The 15,772-nt window shown below is 45.8% G+C and overlaps 1 protein-coding gene across 2 annotated transcripts in view; it reads left to right on the forward strand.

The window, feature by feature from the left end:
• HEG1 (heart development protein with EGF like domains 1) overlaps window positions 1-15,772 on the forward strand; it is an 85,851-nt gene that overhangs the window by 43,021 nt on the left and 27,058 nt on the right. The window contains exons 5-11 of one of the 2 annotated variants that reach the window (XM_023623607.2): window positions 683-970; window positions 1,655-3,010; window positions 4,997-5,113; window positions 5,739-5,858; window positions 10,024-10,127; window positions 12,842-12,900; window positions 13,144-13,304. In XM_023623607.2, coding sequence (XP_023479375.2) covers window positions 683-970; window positions 1,655-3,010; window positions 4,997-5,113; window positions 5,739-5,858; window positions 10,024-10,127; window positions 12,842-12,900; window positions 13,144-13,304 — 2,205 coding nt within the window. The remainder of the gene's footprint in view (window positions 1-682; window positions 971-1,654; window positions 3,011-4,996; window positions 5,114-5,738; window positions 5,859-10,023; window positions 10,128-12,841; window positions 12,901-13,143; window positions 13,305-15,772) is intronic. The other variant, XM_023623608.2, reaches the window with a different exon arrangement.

Raw genomic sequence — 15,772 nt, forward strand, 5'->3', positions numbered from 1 at the left:
TTATAGTGTAAAGCATATGCCAAAGAAAGGGGGAAAAGGATATTTGTTCATGAGTTACCTGTCCTTATTCCATCCTCAAGAAAATAAAACAAATGGATTAAAAAAAACAAAAAACCAGTCCACCTTTAATCTCTGATCCCAGTACCATTTCTCAATGATGTGTTAAGACCAGGAACTAACATTCCATGATAATGACAGGCCTGGTGTCAATTCCTGTATGGCTGGTCCTACCAGGAGTAACAGCCTCTGGAGTGGTGTGGTCCTCCCTCCTGGGCCTTGTCAGAGGATCTGAAGCCCCAAGTGGGTTGTTAATTTTTGCCCACCGTTCACACCCATTCCCCACCCCCCAGTTTCCCTGACAGAGACTCTCTTTATTATGTGTCGCCAAGCAGAAGTACAGTATTGATCCTGTCCACTGAAGTAATAAGCTGTCCCATAAATCCAAGTCACCTGAACAGATATGCTGGCCCGCAGAGCCTCTTGAGGGTTCGGTCACTGACCGTTAAGTTGTTGTTTGCAAGAACAACACACGTTGCAAGTTCCAGATAAACACCCTGAGAAAGCTCAGGGGAGCATTTTGGCTAACGAAGTCCAGGACGTGAGGCTTATCCCTGAGACTCATACACAGTACCGTTGCTCTGCCCTGCATTGACTGGCCATCTCCTTTTCTATCTTCTTGTAGCCACTGAAGACGGTCCTGAGCTGAGAGTCATTTCCGAGGCACAGGAGGGGACTTCCGAGGGGGCGACTGGAGCCCGTGCTCCCAGCCCGCACACTTCAGCCACTTTCACTGGAAGCGGAGAGCGCACGCTGAGGTCTCTCACCAACGGGAGCACCACTCCTGGGGACGTGGGGCACTCTGTGGCGGCGCCCAGAGAAACAGAGAGTGCCACCCAGCAGGGGAACGTGACCATGACTGATGACGCCCACCTGGTCTCGGGTTCACCAGCGGCCTCGCCTGCCCTTGGAGGTGACGAGCAGAATCTCTTCCCACGTTCCTTCAGCTCATCTGTCAGTTTGCTCACAGCCCTAGAATGATTAAGTTCACTCTCAACCCAGAAAGTACCTTACAAGCTCTTCACGAAGAGAACTTTCTGGGTTCTCCCGCATCCCCCCACCCACCCCGTCACCATTTGCCTCAGGCATTTGCTGTGTTGTCTGCCAGGATGCTTGAAATAAAGGAGACCAGCCACACTGTGGCTAAGGCCAGTCTCCTGGGAAAGAAATATCTCGTTGTGCAGAATGGAAAATTGGGAGGGTTTTCCTTTTTCCATTTAGGCGTAACAATTGTTCTATTTGGGGTCTTAAGAGTTTTTTAGATACCCGTTTGCTTTTATCAAAAAAGGCGTGTGGAAGGAATTTGGACCTATTCGCTATTCTTCGGCCCCTGGCCCCACGTCTCTTTTATTATCATTTCCATTGCTGCCACCCTCTGTCCTCGCAGGAGGGTAAATCTACTCGGTGCAGACTCCAGCCCTTCCTGCCTTCCCATGTTGTCTCTATCCACAGTGCTCCCATTGAAAACCACTCTCCAGAGAAAGTGTTTCACCCGCTGGCTTCATGGATAGGACATTGAGAGTCTATTTTATAGTGTGTGTGTTCAGGAGATTCCCTGTTGGTTTAGTTGACCTAACTTTAGTTTTTCCATTTGTAGTCACTGGAATTGGCAGTCCCTGGAATCAAGTGAGTGGCACAGACGTTGAAGAGAGAACTTCCAGCGACTACACAGGCCACACCTATGTTTCGTCTACTTTCCCCAAAGGAGAACGGGCATTACTGTCCATCACAGACAACAGCTCATCCTCGGACGTTAGGGAGAGTTCGACCTCTTCTATTAAGATCTCAAACTCTTCCTATTCAGACTACCCTTCCTCTTCTCAGGCTCAGACTGAAAGAAGTAATGTGTCATCCTACGAAGGGGAATATGCTCAGCCTTCTACTCACTCCCTGCTTCTGCGCACAGCCAACCTTCCGTCCTATACACCCACCGTTAATATGTCAGACCCTTTGGTGCTTCTGGACAGTGATACTGGCTCGCTTGGTGACTCATCTTCTTCTTCATCAGGGTCCCCTTTGCCTCTGCCCTCAGTGTCACAATCCCACCAGTTGTTCTCATCCACCTTACCATCAACCAGGGCCTCTGCTCACCCACTGCAGTCCACTCCTGGTGCGCCCATACCTTTGTCTTCCTCACCACCACCTGTACCAATATCTCTGACAGCATCTACCCCTGCCTCGAAGTCCATCTTCCAAACAACCCTACCGCCTTCATCTTCTACACTCGTCCTGCCCAGGGCAAGGGACACTCCTGTGACTTCAGTTTGGATGTCAACAATGACATCTGTAACAATCCTCCCCAGTAGTCGAACAGCAGATCCTAAGAACCAGAGCAACTCACACCATGAGCAAATCATTACGGAATCAGAGCTACCAAGCCTGGAGTCTCTGCCCACAGAGGCCACCGAAGCTGTAACAATGAGGTCTACTTCAGGGATCTCTATGTCCCCAGCCTCAACAGAGTCCTCTACTGAGCAGACTCTGCCAGCCACAAGCACCAGCGTAGCCCAAACGTCTCCAGCTTTGACAACCACCTATCTCGAAACCTCCTCTCCCCCTGTGACCACTCCCAGCCCCGCATCAAGCACAGCAGCTCTGACGGCTGGCCCCACAGTACAGACTACAACCAGAAAACAGCTCTTGACAACCAGTCCTGAAATTCCAGCACCTCCGATCTCAACAGAAGGTTCTGTCACCACAGAAAGGAACCAAGTCCGTATAGATGCTACCATCCGATTGGTCCCCCTGACCAGTACACCCACTTCGGCAGAAGAACTGACCACGGGGGTTGGCATTACAGAAGAGGACACCCCAACTTCACATTTCCTCAGAACATCTCCTTCTCCCCAAACCACAGATGTCTCTACAGCTAAAATGTTGCCTCCTAAATCTACTGCCTCCACTGCTCGGAGCAGCACGCAGTCACCAACAGCATTGTCCTCTCCAGCCTCAGGTAGAACGCAGTTGCACAGGCACCCTGACAGCTCCACAGGCTCGGGATTCATGTGAATGTGTGACAGTCGCTGGTATTTGCAGTAGTACAGTGTCTGTTTTGTGATCTCAAATGCTTCCTGTTGAAGCACTTAAAGCATCAAATAATGTCATGGTGCACCTACTTTTCTCACGTCTGAGTTACATAATTCTTCCTGAAGAAAGAGGAGAGGATGCTATTGGCCGTGTGTGACATCAGTAGATTGTCAGTTGTAGCCTGTAATGCCCCGTAATTGCAAGAGCTTTTCAAGCATGCCTTTAACTCTTCCAGGGCCAGAGCAGGCCAGTGATGAGGGACTGGAAGGTGGAAAAATTGCGTATGAGACACGGAGCCACTAGGTGCCTGCTCCCAGATCAGAGCCCCGAGCTTCTGAGTCAGTGAGCCGGCTCCCCAGTGACCAGGGAGGCTTCTCTTGATACCCCCAGGCCTTTTGTCCCCCTAAAGTTAAGTTGCTAATTGATAATGCGGAGGAGGGCACATGTTCAGTACAAGGATGATGAGCTAACCTTTTCCCAGAGTGACTGTGTGACCAGGGCTCCCTCACGTCCCTCTTGAGGTTATCTTTACATCCACACTGACGTTGCTGGGCGTGAACAGTAAAGCCATCCACGTGATTCTTCATCATTTAAGGAAAGGTGGAAGGAAGGAGGGTCATGTGTCTCTTGATGTCATGCTCAAAATTGTACATGTGGCTTGTCCAGACCCAGGAAAGGAACACTGATATGGGTGAAGGGGTGAAACAGAGACTGACATCTTAAGAAGAAAGAAGGAAGAGAAATGCTTTGTAGTGACTAGTGCAGGGAGCTCAGTTAGGTTCTAACCAGTCAGCCATCATCACCCTGGCGGTTGGAGGGTCATGGACCACCCCCACCACCAGCCCCGCAGCGCCCCCAGTGCTTCCTGTGTGCCAGGGGCCCCAGCACCTCTGGGAGATGAAGGGTGTATCCTTCTCCTGGCAATTGTGGGATCCCTGCTGCAGGGCTCACAAGCCTTCACTTCCAGAGGCCAAATCTATTCCAGTACCAGATGGAACATGATTCACAAGTCTCCCCTAACGCCAATGATAGCCGTTGCTCTCATAACTATAGACGAGCATCATTAGGAGCATCGTTGCTGGCTGTTGATATGTTTTTTGTGACTGTGTTCATGGATATCTAGGGGCTGTGCTTCTACAGGTGATTTTAGGTACATTAAAATATATAAAAGTAGCAATGAGGAATAGGAGCACCATCGTTAGGGTTATCCCATTTGTTTTCAGGGTTATTCTTTTGGAATTAGACAGTGAGAACTCCAAACTAACTGGAGTGTGACGGTGCCAGTTATACAGACCACTCCAGCGAGCTGTGGTCCCTGCCCCTAGGAGCTGGGAGTCCAAGATGACACTGAAGCTTGTGCATCATTAGGGCCTGGATGAATCAGATAGGGTTCATTGTCACATCATATAGAGAGAGAGCATTGTCCTACTTAACTCCGATCATTTTTCTAGATGATTGCACAACACGTGGAGGCCCACTTACATTTTGAGATTTTTGGATAAAGTGAAATCTGGCAGGAGGGAGGATGGTTGATCAGGGATCTTTTTCCCTTTAACATGTCTTAAGTTGCCATTGATTCAGGTAGAATTTTGTAAGTATCACAACGGCAGTATAATCATCAGTCCTGAACTGGGCGACCTGTGGGCAGCGTTTGGACTTGAACCAGTCGTTGCATTCAGGGACTCAATTGTCTAACACTGTCTGTGTACCCATGCTAGTGCCGGTATCCAGTCCCACCACATCTCTTCTGCCCTCTTGGGAACCCGTTCTATTTTAGTAGTGTGGCCTTTCAGAGCAAGTAAACAGAAATAAGCAAGAATCAAATATTAGCTGGGAGAATTAAATATTTACCTGGAGCTGCCTTTCCATCTCCTGTGTGATTAACTGCTTTATTCCTGGAATGTGTTTTTAGCTAACAGCTGTGCCACTAACCCTTGTCTTCATGACGGGAAGTGCGTTGTGGACCCCACCAGCCGAGGGTATCAATGCGTGTGCTCACCTTCCTGGCAAGGAGATGACTGCAGTGTAGGTAAGAGAAGAGCAGTCCCCAGTGGTTTACACTACAATGTCACATTGAGATAGGCAGTAAACTCCTTTTTCCTCCAAAATGTAAGGGAGTAAGATTTTTAAATTAATACCTTGCTTGTATGTTGTCTGCAGAATAATATCAGGCAATAACATTGACAGGCCTCCATGATCTGGCTCCATTCTGTGGGCTCCCTACCCTCCTGCCACACTGGACCATCCGCAGCTCCCGGAACAGCCCTGCAGTTTCCTGCTCCTGGCCTTCGCTGTGCTGGTGCCTCAGCCTAGAATCCCCCCACCCACCCCCTCACCCACCCATGTCTGCTTATTAAAGTCCTTCTAGTCTTAATCCAGATGTGATTTGAAACAGTCCTAATTCTCCTTCCTTCAAAATCTGCTACTTTCTCTGTACTTCCAAATCCTGCCTTGTATTTATAGTTAGATGTATACGTGGCTGCCTCCACCCTCAGTAGACTGCAGCCCTTTGAGGACGAGGGTCCTGTCCCACTCAGCTCTGGGGCCCCACCACACCTGGTGCCTTTTGGCCCTTAGTAAGCACTTACTGTAATGGATTATGGTTTTGCTGTCTGCTACAGATTCAATATGGCCTCGTTTTCTTGCCTCTGCAGATGTGAATGAATGCCTCTTGAACCCCTGCCCACCCCTGGCCACGTGCAACAATACTCAGGGATCCTTCACCTGCAAATGCCCGGTTGGGTACCAGTTGGAAAAAGAAATATGCAATTTGGGTAAGAGACTTAGTCTATCTTAGAATGTTTTCTGCACCGCAATATATTTTGCAAAATAGCGTTTATTGTTTTTCTCCCTAATCAAAATCAATATTTGTCCACGTTATAAACTTAAGGAATATAGAAAGAAGTGAAAGATGCTACCTATTATTCCACCACTCAGAGATTTAGCACCTTATTTGCAATCTTTTTTAGTGTGCATTATATTTTTACGTAGTGGAAATCACGGTATTTGTATGAACTTTATATCTTCAACATTTCCCATGTTATTAAAAATGTTATATAGATATCTTAATGACTGCATAAATATGCCATCATTTGTGCTTAACATTATTTGCTTAACCATTCCACCCTGCAGTTAGGAAAAAAATATACCAAGAGGGTATTCTAACCACATCATAAAAAAAAATAAAACATTTTAGGGAGAGAAAAAAAGAGAATAAAACCCTGATTACCCTACCACATTCACGCATTCTTTTCATGTTTAAAAATGATCTTCCTGTTCTTCTCCACAGACAAATATGTTTTTACAAAGCTGCTGCTGTAATTGGACTACACAGTTTGTAATATTTTGTTCCCTAATTTGACAGATTCGTGAAGCTGGTTGATTTTAGATGTAGTCTCCATTTTACAGATTAAAAAGCAAACAAACCACCCAAATGAAAACTAAGGCCCTGGCAAGGTGCTAAGTGGCCAGGCTTACACAACTGCTTGATGAGAGGCCACAGTTCCCCCTTCACACAGTAACGTGTTAATCGTCAGGGCTTTCTTGCACACAGGGTATAACCCTGTGTTAGCGTGCCAAGTTCAGTACACAGCTTGTTGAAGAAATTATAAGTGAAGAGCATATTGTTATCTAAGCTGGATAAGGAAACTGGTAGGTAAAGTGACTCATCTTTGAATCATCTTAAATCACCCAGTGTGATGCTTCAAACACAAAAGTGCTCAGTAAATATTTTTTGATTGACCAAATGTCTGTGTCTTTTAAAAGTGTTATTTACATGAATTTCTACTGCCCATAGGCTAAGTGGAATCATCAGACCTTTTGAGAAGATTGGTACCCTACTTTTAAATGATAGAATTTTGAAAATTATTTAGAATATAAGCATCATGTCAAAGGATTACTTAAAGAAAGAAAAGTCTAGGAATATAGATATCAGTGAAATAAGAATAAGAATTCCTCTTATTCTAATAGTTTATTTGCTTTGGGGAAACTGTCCCTTTTAGGTACCCTGTAAGAGATAAGCCAGGGGTTTTCAGTTTAAGAATGGGGAAGATGGAAATGATTTTGTTTTGAAACAGTGTGAAAAGTACACTTGCCCAAGAACTCAGATGCCTGGCTTCCAGCTTCAGGGCCACCAACTATGGCACGTGACTCTTGAGCCTCAGTTTCCTCATCTGTGAAATCAGAGCTCTGCTTCCCACTCAGGGCTTTTGTGAAGATAACATTAAATAATGTATTTGATGACAAGTGTTGGCAATGATGTAGAGAAAAAGGAACCCTCGTGCATGGTGGGTGGGAATGTAAATTATGGAAAACAGCCACTATGGAAAACAGTGTGGAGGTTACTCAAAAAATTAAGACTAGACCTACTACATGATCCAGCAATTCCACTTCTGGGTGTTTATCTGAAGGAAACGAAAACACTAATTCAAAATGATATGGGCACCCTTGTGTTCACTGCAGCATTATTTACAATAGCCAAGAGATGGAAACAACCTAAGTGTCTGTTGATGGATGAATGGATAACAAAAATGTGGTGTATATATATGCAATGGAATACTACTCAGCCATAAAAACGAATGAAATCTTGTCATTTGCAACAACATGGATGGATCTACAGGGTATTATGCTAAGTGAAATAAGTCAGACAAAGACAAATACCGTATGCCTTCACTTATGTGTAGAATCTGAGAAACAAAATGAATGATCAGACAAAACAAAACAGAAACAGGCTCACAGATACAGGAAACAAACTGACGGTCACCAGAGGGGAGAGGGCGTGGGGAGATGGGTGAAATAGGTGAACAGGATTAAGAGGTACAAACTTCTAGTTATACAATAAATAGGTCAAGAGGATGTAATGTGCAGCATAGGGAGCATAGTCAATAATATTATAACTTTGTATGGTGACAGATGGTAACTAGACTTATTGTAGTGATCATTTCATAATGTACATAAATACCAAGTCACTATGATGTACCCCTGAAACTAACAGGATATCGTACGTCAATTAAACTGCAATAAAATAATAATAATAATAATAATATGTATTTGAGCAAGCTTTGAAAATGGTAGAGTTCTCCAGATGAGAAGTATCATTTAACGTTAGTCTTCAACCTCCTGGACCAGAATTGAAACCAACTAAAATAGTAAACGACTTTGAATATGAAGTAATGATTATGACTCTTTAAAAAAAAGTCATTTAGATAACTTATGTAAATCAGCAGTTACATTTGAAGTGAAAAATTGCCTTAAAGCCAGATGATGTAAGTACAGGCATGAAGATGTAACTGTGCCTGGGGAGACTGCTGGGGCCCAGAGGACACTGTGTGATGCTGTCTTCATAGTCACACTGAAAGCAGAGGCCACATTTACTGTCATGATTCAGAAGAGATCCGTATACTTAACATTTACCATATGTATATTTCTATACAGAGAGTCTGGGTGTCAACCTAGACTTGTGAGATGAAGATGAAGGAGTGGGGTGAAGGTTCTAGAAGCCTGTGTGTGGAGTGTCCCACAGGCACCACGGATCAGGAGGAGAGTGCTTCTATTGTGTTAACAATCATCTTTCCCTTTCAAGTCATTTAGCTTCATTGTTCATAAACATCAGAGGAACATGCAAATTAGCACAAACTGAAATGCTTTCATTTGGCCAAGAATGTTTTCAAAGAGCTCCCTGCTGCTCAGAAAGAGTCCTAAGCAGCTGGCTTCACTGAACTGTAGAACAAGCAAAAAGATGTTAAATAAGGATTAAGGGCTTTAGACAGTAAGTATAAGATGTTAAATGTTTTCCCTGGCTCATCTGTGGGCCTTTTTCTTAATTCAGCAGGCAAGCTTTCCGTGAAAGAGCAGCTTCATGGATTTCTGTGTTTTGGGTTATTTTTTTTTTTTTCCTGTCTAGAGGGAAAGATAAGAATTTAATATAAAGGAAGATAAGAGCCAGATATGAAGCAGGCCGTACTAATTTTTGGTTGCCTGCCCATTTGTAAGTTCCATTCCCCTCAGGACCAGTCAGCACAAATTGATGTTAACTAGAATTTGATTTTATGTGTGAAATGGGACTGCTTTCTTTCATGTCTGGACCCAACGAGATCTTAAATATGGGTGGTTTTCATTATGTGGCTTATACTCATTGGAGTCTAGCAGCCCCCTGGAGCGGGGTCCCACTACGCATGTTTGGCAGCTTTCTCTGTAGCCCCATGGTTGTCCTAAGAATATCAGATTCCTCAAGGGGCTGCGGGTGTTTGGAGGGAAGGAGAACTTGGAAGATGGGCACACATGACCTTATATGTTAATTTTGGCCCTTGGGAGCTGGATAATCTTGGGAAGTTACCTGACTTCTGGAAGCCTCTTTTGTCAATGATAAAATGGGCATTTCCTCTGAGCAAGAGAACGAGGGGTAGGTGGGGGTGACTCTGATGAGAAGAGGAAAACTAAGCATGCCCTCGAAACTGAGCACTTAGCTTGATACAAGAGCTAGAGACCAAGAGCTTTCCTCTAAAGCTTTATAGGGACCAACGAGCATTTTTTGGCTCCACATCTCCCTCCTCTCCTCGTAGGATTATGTTCTTTAGGCCAGCTCTTTTTTCTTCTTTGTCACAGCTTTAGTGAGCATCTATTATGTGGGAGGCTTTTAGAGAGATGTCAAGAAGGCTCCTTCTCTCAGCAGTCCTCGTACATACACAAAAGGCTCCTGGGAACCTCTCGTCCAGAGATTTACTCTGTCTGAGGCTTCAGCTCAACTCAGCAGGTGCTCACTTTACTAGAGAGGAGCCCAGAAGAGGGAGAGGTGGTCTCCACCCTCAAGGAGAAAGAAACACATTGAGATTGTCCTGTAAGGTGGAATGAAGCTGGATGCCCCAGAGATTTACAAACATAGCCTGGCCTTGCGTAGGTTGACCTGTTGTGTGGTCTAACGGGTTATGTTCTCATTTTCAGTTAGAACCTTCGTGACAGATTTTAAATTAAAGAAAACATTTCTTAATACCACAGTGGAAAAGTATTCAGACCTACGTGAAGCTGAAAAGGAGATCACCAGAACAGTAAGTTTCCTGAAAAGCATCTTCCTTCTAGTCCTTTGTTTTTCTAGAACAGATTTTATTCAGAATTGGAAGCTTCTTGGGGATCAGCTGTGTCTCCTGGGCTGTTCCTTTCTTTGATATTTGGAATGTAAACTTCATGATGTAGTAAAACGCCTCTTGGAAACAGAAGGAAGGTGTTGAGAACTAGCGGTGCCCAATGGAAGCGTTTCTTTGAATGTGTCTTCACGTGCCTCCTTCGTCAGTGCCTTGGCGTTTCTTTTCCATGTGCTGACTCATAGTCAAGACATTGGGATGACACGTACCAACAAGAGCTGTTGGTGACGAGGAAAGACCCACAAAACCCTACTGTCCCATCTGCTGTTGATATGCTGTGTCACTTTCTCCCTGTGATTCAGAACTTGGGCAGAATGATGCCCTTTTTTCTCAAGAGAATGCCAAAGCCGTAACAGTCCGTCCCGTCACCCAGGGTTGAGAATCCACTGCATAGGTTATCGAGGGGCCTTGGATTCTTCCTTCCCTTTTTGCTTACTTTTTGTCAGGAAAAAAAAAAAAAGAAAGAAAAAGAAAAATGGAGAGGAAGGAAGAAGAGATGATAATGAAGCTCAGATAGTAAATTTTGCATCCCAGTTCCTACCTGCGTCTAAGATTTGGTGTTCAGAAAATTGAAATTTGCCATTAAAATAAATTTTAGAGATTAACTGATTTCTGACTTCAATTTTACTTGTTGTTTATGGGTAAGAGTTAGTGTACTAGCCCAAGCCTATAGGATTTTATAGGACTATGGATTTTATTTGTGTAAAATTTAGATTCCCCTTCCTTTTCTCTATCTACTAAGCATCTAATCTGTGATAGGCACTTTACCAGATGCCTCACTCCTGTTAGAGGTATTGCCAACACCTTTACAGAGGAAAAACTGGGAGGCTCTGGAAGTTAATGACATTGCCTGAGTGCACACAGAGTAGGTGCAAATTTAGGGAACAGTCCACTAAGCCCATGCTCACTTCTGACACCAACTGCAAATTTGGGGATCCCCAAGACCACCGTCAGTTTTGATAATTCACTAGGAGGGCTCACAGATACCACTGAAAGCTGTTATACTCATGGTTGTCATTTATTACACTAAAAAGATCCAGGTTGCAATCAGCCAAGAGAAGAGATGCATGGGGCAGAGTCCAGGAGATTTCCAAATTCTGTGCTTCCAACTGTCCTCTCCCCATGGAGTCATGGGCAGTGTTAACTCCTCTTGGCAACGATGCGTACAGTATTCATGGAGTATTGCTAACCAGGGAAGCTCACCCGAGCCTTGGTGTCTAGAGCCAACATGCAGGCAAAGTCAACTGCCCACATGGCTGAGCTTAGTCCCCGGCCCCTCTGGAGGTCAAGCTGATATCTTGTAACCCAAATTCCCTGGCCATAAATCACTTTGTTAGACTACCTGGAGTGGCCCAGCGCCTCCAGGTAAACAAAGACAGGACATTCCAAAGGCTTAGAGTTTACCTCCCAGGAGCTGAGGGCCAGGCCTCTCTTTGGGCAAGGTTAAGTTCTTTATTGTACAGCAGGGGTTTACATTTCCTAACCCTATACCTGGTATCCTTGTCACTCCATCACAGCTGCCTGGTGGTTGTGCTGTAGGTCAACATTTCCTTCCAAAATAGTATAGGGGCTTAGAACCCATGCAGAGGTGCACTCCTTCCCATTATGCAGTGCTCAGTGACTTTTCTGACTTGTCACTTTTTACCCAGTATCGGCATATAATTTATTAGTGATGTGGCATCCCCACCCCCAAGAAATAATGACGATTGAGGCAGTGACTGGAGAAACCACTCAAGTGGCCTTTCCCAACACGCCATCCTGTTCTTAAATGTACCATTTCTGTTTTTACCTGGGGAAAAAGTTTAAGTAAAATAATAATAAATCATGGCCTATCAGAATGTAAAGGAATGTCATACAAAGCCAAAAGGGTTTGATAGCATCCCGTGTCTGAATCCATCTTGTGAAGGGTGAGATGTGTCTGACACACTGGCTTTGAAGACAGGTGAGTCTGCATTGATCAAGGTATCAAGACCCTCTGCTGCTTGAAAGGAATCCCCAGCCCCTACCGTGGGGGGAGTGAGGAACGGTCCTTCAGGCCCTAGAGGGGTTTTCTGCTCTTTTCGAGGGCACAAGGCAAACACAGGGAGAGTCGCTCTTAATTTGCTCTCAACAAAAGGGCACTTGACCCATATAATGTAATTTCCCATGGAGAGCCTTTGTCGGGAGGACCTATCTTTGAGTTAGGTCAACTCATTGTAGATGATGAGAGGTCTGTGTAGGGCCTGCCAGATCCAGGGTAGCCGACAGGAACCTAGCCTTTTCAGTGAGGCCATTCGCTATGCGAAGTCCAAATAAACAGTTGCCTCTGACTTTTTTGAAACCGTGGGTCTTTGAAGATGTTTTTGCATCCAAGGGTGCTGTTCTGAACATCATTTCCTGCCAAGATTTTCGCCACTGATTTACTGTGTGCCTCTCTCCCTTTGTACTCATGGAACAACAGAGTAAGAGCAGAAAGGCATTTAAGAAAGGAACAAAAAAAGGACACCACTCCCATGCAAAGCTGCCTGCTGGTAACTTGATGGCTGGAAAATGCCTATTTTATCCTTAAAAAATGAAATTGGTTCTAGGTCCAAGGCTTTTGTTTAACTCCCAGTTAACGACAAACCTGTTCTTCCTTTCAGTTAAATCTGTGTTTCTCCACATTACCTGGTTATACCCAATCCACAGTTCACGCTTCTAGGTAAGTGACGGAATCACGTTTGTTTGTGAACCAGTCTCTAGAAGGGGGAGGACATTCCAGCACGACTGATAGCAGCAAAACTGGGCCCTGTTCTGATGGAACCCTGGGGTGATCCAGGCCAAGGTCACTGGACCTTCACGCTCTCCCATGCCCTCACTGGACAATGGAGACACTCGTTTCCCAAAGACTCTGGGGCCTACCGGTCATTTTAGGACAATTACAATGTACACACTTTGCCCATAGGGAGTCCAGCGCGGTGGCCATGTCACTACAAACCACCTTCTCCCTGGCCTCCAACGTGACGCTGTTCGACCTGGCTGACAGGATGCAGAAGTGTGTCAACTCCTGCAGGTCCTCCGCGGAGGTCTGTCAGCTCTTGGGATCTCAGAAGAGGCTCTTTAGAGGTAAGACAGAGGCCCTCTAGGAGGACTGCCCCCCCCCATACAGTTAGGCACAGACCTGGGGTAGAAATGTAAGGCATTCGGGGCTCAGGCCCAAGAACTCATCACAGGCAAGCCTATTTCTGAAAGGGATGTTAAGCAAAAGGCCTTCATGTGTATTCATGCGTTGTGCACATGTGTGTGCACACACACACACACAGTCCTGTGCACACAGCCTTGAAGTCACCTGGTCCTTGGCATGCTCCCTCTTCTGTGTCTGCTCTGCAGCACTGGTACAGGAAGGGGTATGGGAGCTGACGTAAAGAAGCAGAAGTCACTCTTCTTTCCCTTGAAAACTTGCTTCTCTCTCTGGGGAGACAGAAATTCACACACAGAATGTCCATGCTTGTCAATGACCCCAGACCTTCCTTGTGATATACCGTTAAGTAAAAATAAGCATGTGCGGTGTGACCCGTCTTTTTGTTTGTTTGCAAATTATAAATGCACAGAAACAAGACTGGATGAATGGGGCCCAGACTGCTCACCGTGCTGTTCATGATCATTTCCCTTTTCTTGTCCTTGCTTTATCTGTGCTGTCAAAAGCTTCTACAGTGCATCTAGTGTGAAGCAGTTGAAGAAAGAGATTAGAGACAACAAGTTGGGAAGGCAAATTTGGGTCTTGGAGGGGAGGTTTCGCTCCTGGGATGGGAAAACTGCTGGAGTCAAAAGTGCTTCCTTGCCAAGGAGGCTTTTCCCTGCTGCCGTCTCATCAGTGATCAGAAGGGGCTCCGGGTAGCTCCTTTTACTGCACAGCTAGGACTGGTGAAGGCTGTCAGGCTGTGTGAGCCTCCCCATCTGGCGTCCAGATGCTGCACAAGAGATGTCGGTAGCAGGCTTGGTGCTCTATCTGCTGGTAGATGCAGGACATTGCGGTATCTCAGTGCTTTGTGAATGCTGGTCCCCAGAGCTCTCCTCATGGGCCAGACATCACAGAGCCCGGGAGCCCGGAGTTAACCTTTCACTCTGGGATAAATGCGGCAGCTTTGGCCCATTTCAGGGTTTTTTAAAAAGAAAAAAAAAAGGTGCTAAACTTTCTGGAGTTGAGATTGCTGTCATTCAGCATCGTTGGAGAATTAGCTAAAGAGTTCATGGCCTGGTATATGGTGCTCTAGACTGGGAAGCCAGAGCTCCTTGGTTTTACTTTGTTTCTCTTGCCAGCAATTCAAGGGTCCCAATTTTTCCACCCCAGCAAGTAGGAAGGGGGCCTTTCAATTCACTAAACACTTACGGAGTACATCCTGTGTGGGCAGCATCATGCCAGGCTGCTTTTTTGTCCCCAGTACATGCATTTCATGCCTTGCAAATCCAGTGCCCAGACATCTGGATTTAGAAGAGCCTGCCCGTAGCTCAGAGCCCTGTGCACACTCTGAGCCGCGTCCTTCCCGCTGCTCAGATGCGGCTTTTGGGAAAGCTCCCATCTTCCTTGCTGAGGTCTCATTCTTTTTTTTTTAAGGCTTCATTTTTTTTTTTATAGCAGTGTTAGGTTCACAGTAAAATTGAGAGGAAGGTGCAGAGATTTCCCATGTACCCCTGTCCCCGCACCTGCTGGTCCCCATTCTTGACCTCTCCTTTCAGAGCACGTGAGAGCAAAGCTGCCCGTGCATCGTGGTGAAAACAGGCTCACTGCTCTGCTTTTCCTCCCAGGCTTCTCCAGATTTTGCCAACACACGCAGCTCTGTCTCTCGCTCATGTTTCTGAACGCTAGAGAGGTGGGCCTGCCGGGCAGTAGCTGTCAGCTTCTGACACCTGGGTGTTTCCAACATGTGGGCAGCGCTGGGCGCTGACATTGGAAAGGCGGGTTTTCCCCTTCGATTCACAAAGTATCCACTTCCTCGCCTTGCGGAGAACTGCAGCTCGAGTGTCTCTAGAGGTTTAGAGTCTTTGGAAATCCCCCAGGGAGTGTCTCGGCCTTAGATTGACATAAATTCTCATTGTCTGTTCGGCGGATGTTATGCCCAGGAAAGACCATGGGAATTATGGATGTAGAAAACTCACATCGCCAGGCTTAAAATGAAAATGGGATTATACGTGGTTCCATTTGATGGATTTATGACAGAATGTTCTTTGAGAATTTTTAGGACTGATCCCTGTGTTGGAGAGGCAGGGCCAGCTTTTCTTGCTTCTGCGTGAACCTGCTTCTGTGCAGGGAAGGGTGGCTTCAGCAGGGCAACGCTGGATTAATGGGCAGGATGGGGGGAAAACACGACATTGGCCTTCCAGAAAATATCTAATCAGCCCAGGCAACTCAGGCTGGCTGCTGGACAAGGCTAGTGCTGGCCTGGGCAGCCTTCTGCCCTGGAGTGATTTCTTTACATGAAGGCTTGAGGACTGGCGAAGCCTTCAGAAAGTTCAGACAAGGGATTGTGGAAGTTTAGAACCTCTCTGGTGCCAGCTCTGCACTGTTTGCCTGGTGAGATTTTCCATTTTTTATT

The sequence above is a fragment of the Equus caballus genome, chromosome 19 (assembly GCF_041296265.1).
Source record: "Equus caballus isolate H_3958 breed thoroughbred chromosome 19, TB-T2T, whole genome shotgun sequence".
NCBI lineage: Eukaryota > Metazoa > Chordata > Mammalia > Perissodactyla > Equidae > Equus > Equus caballus.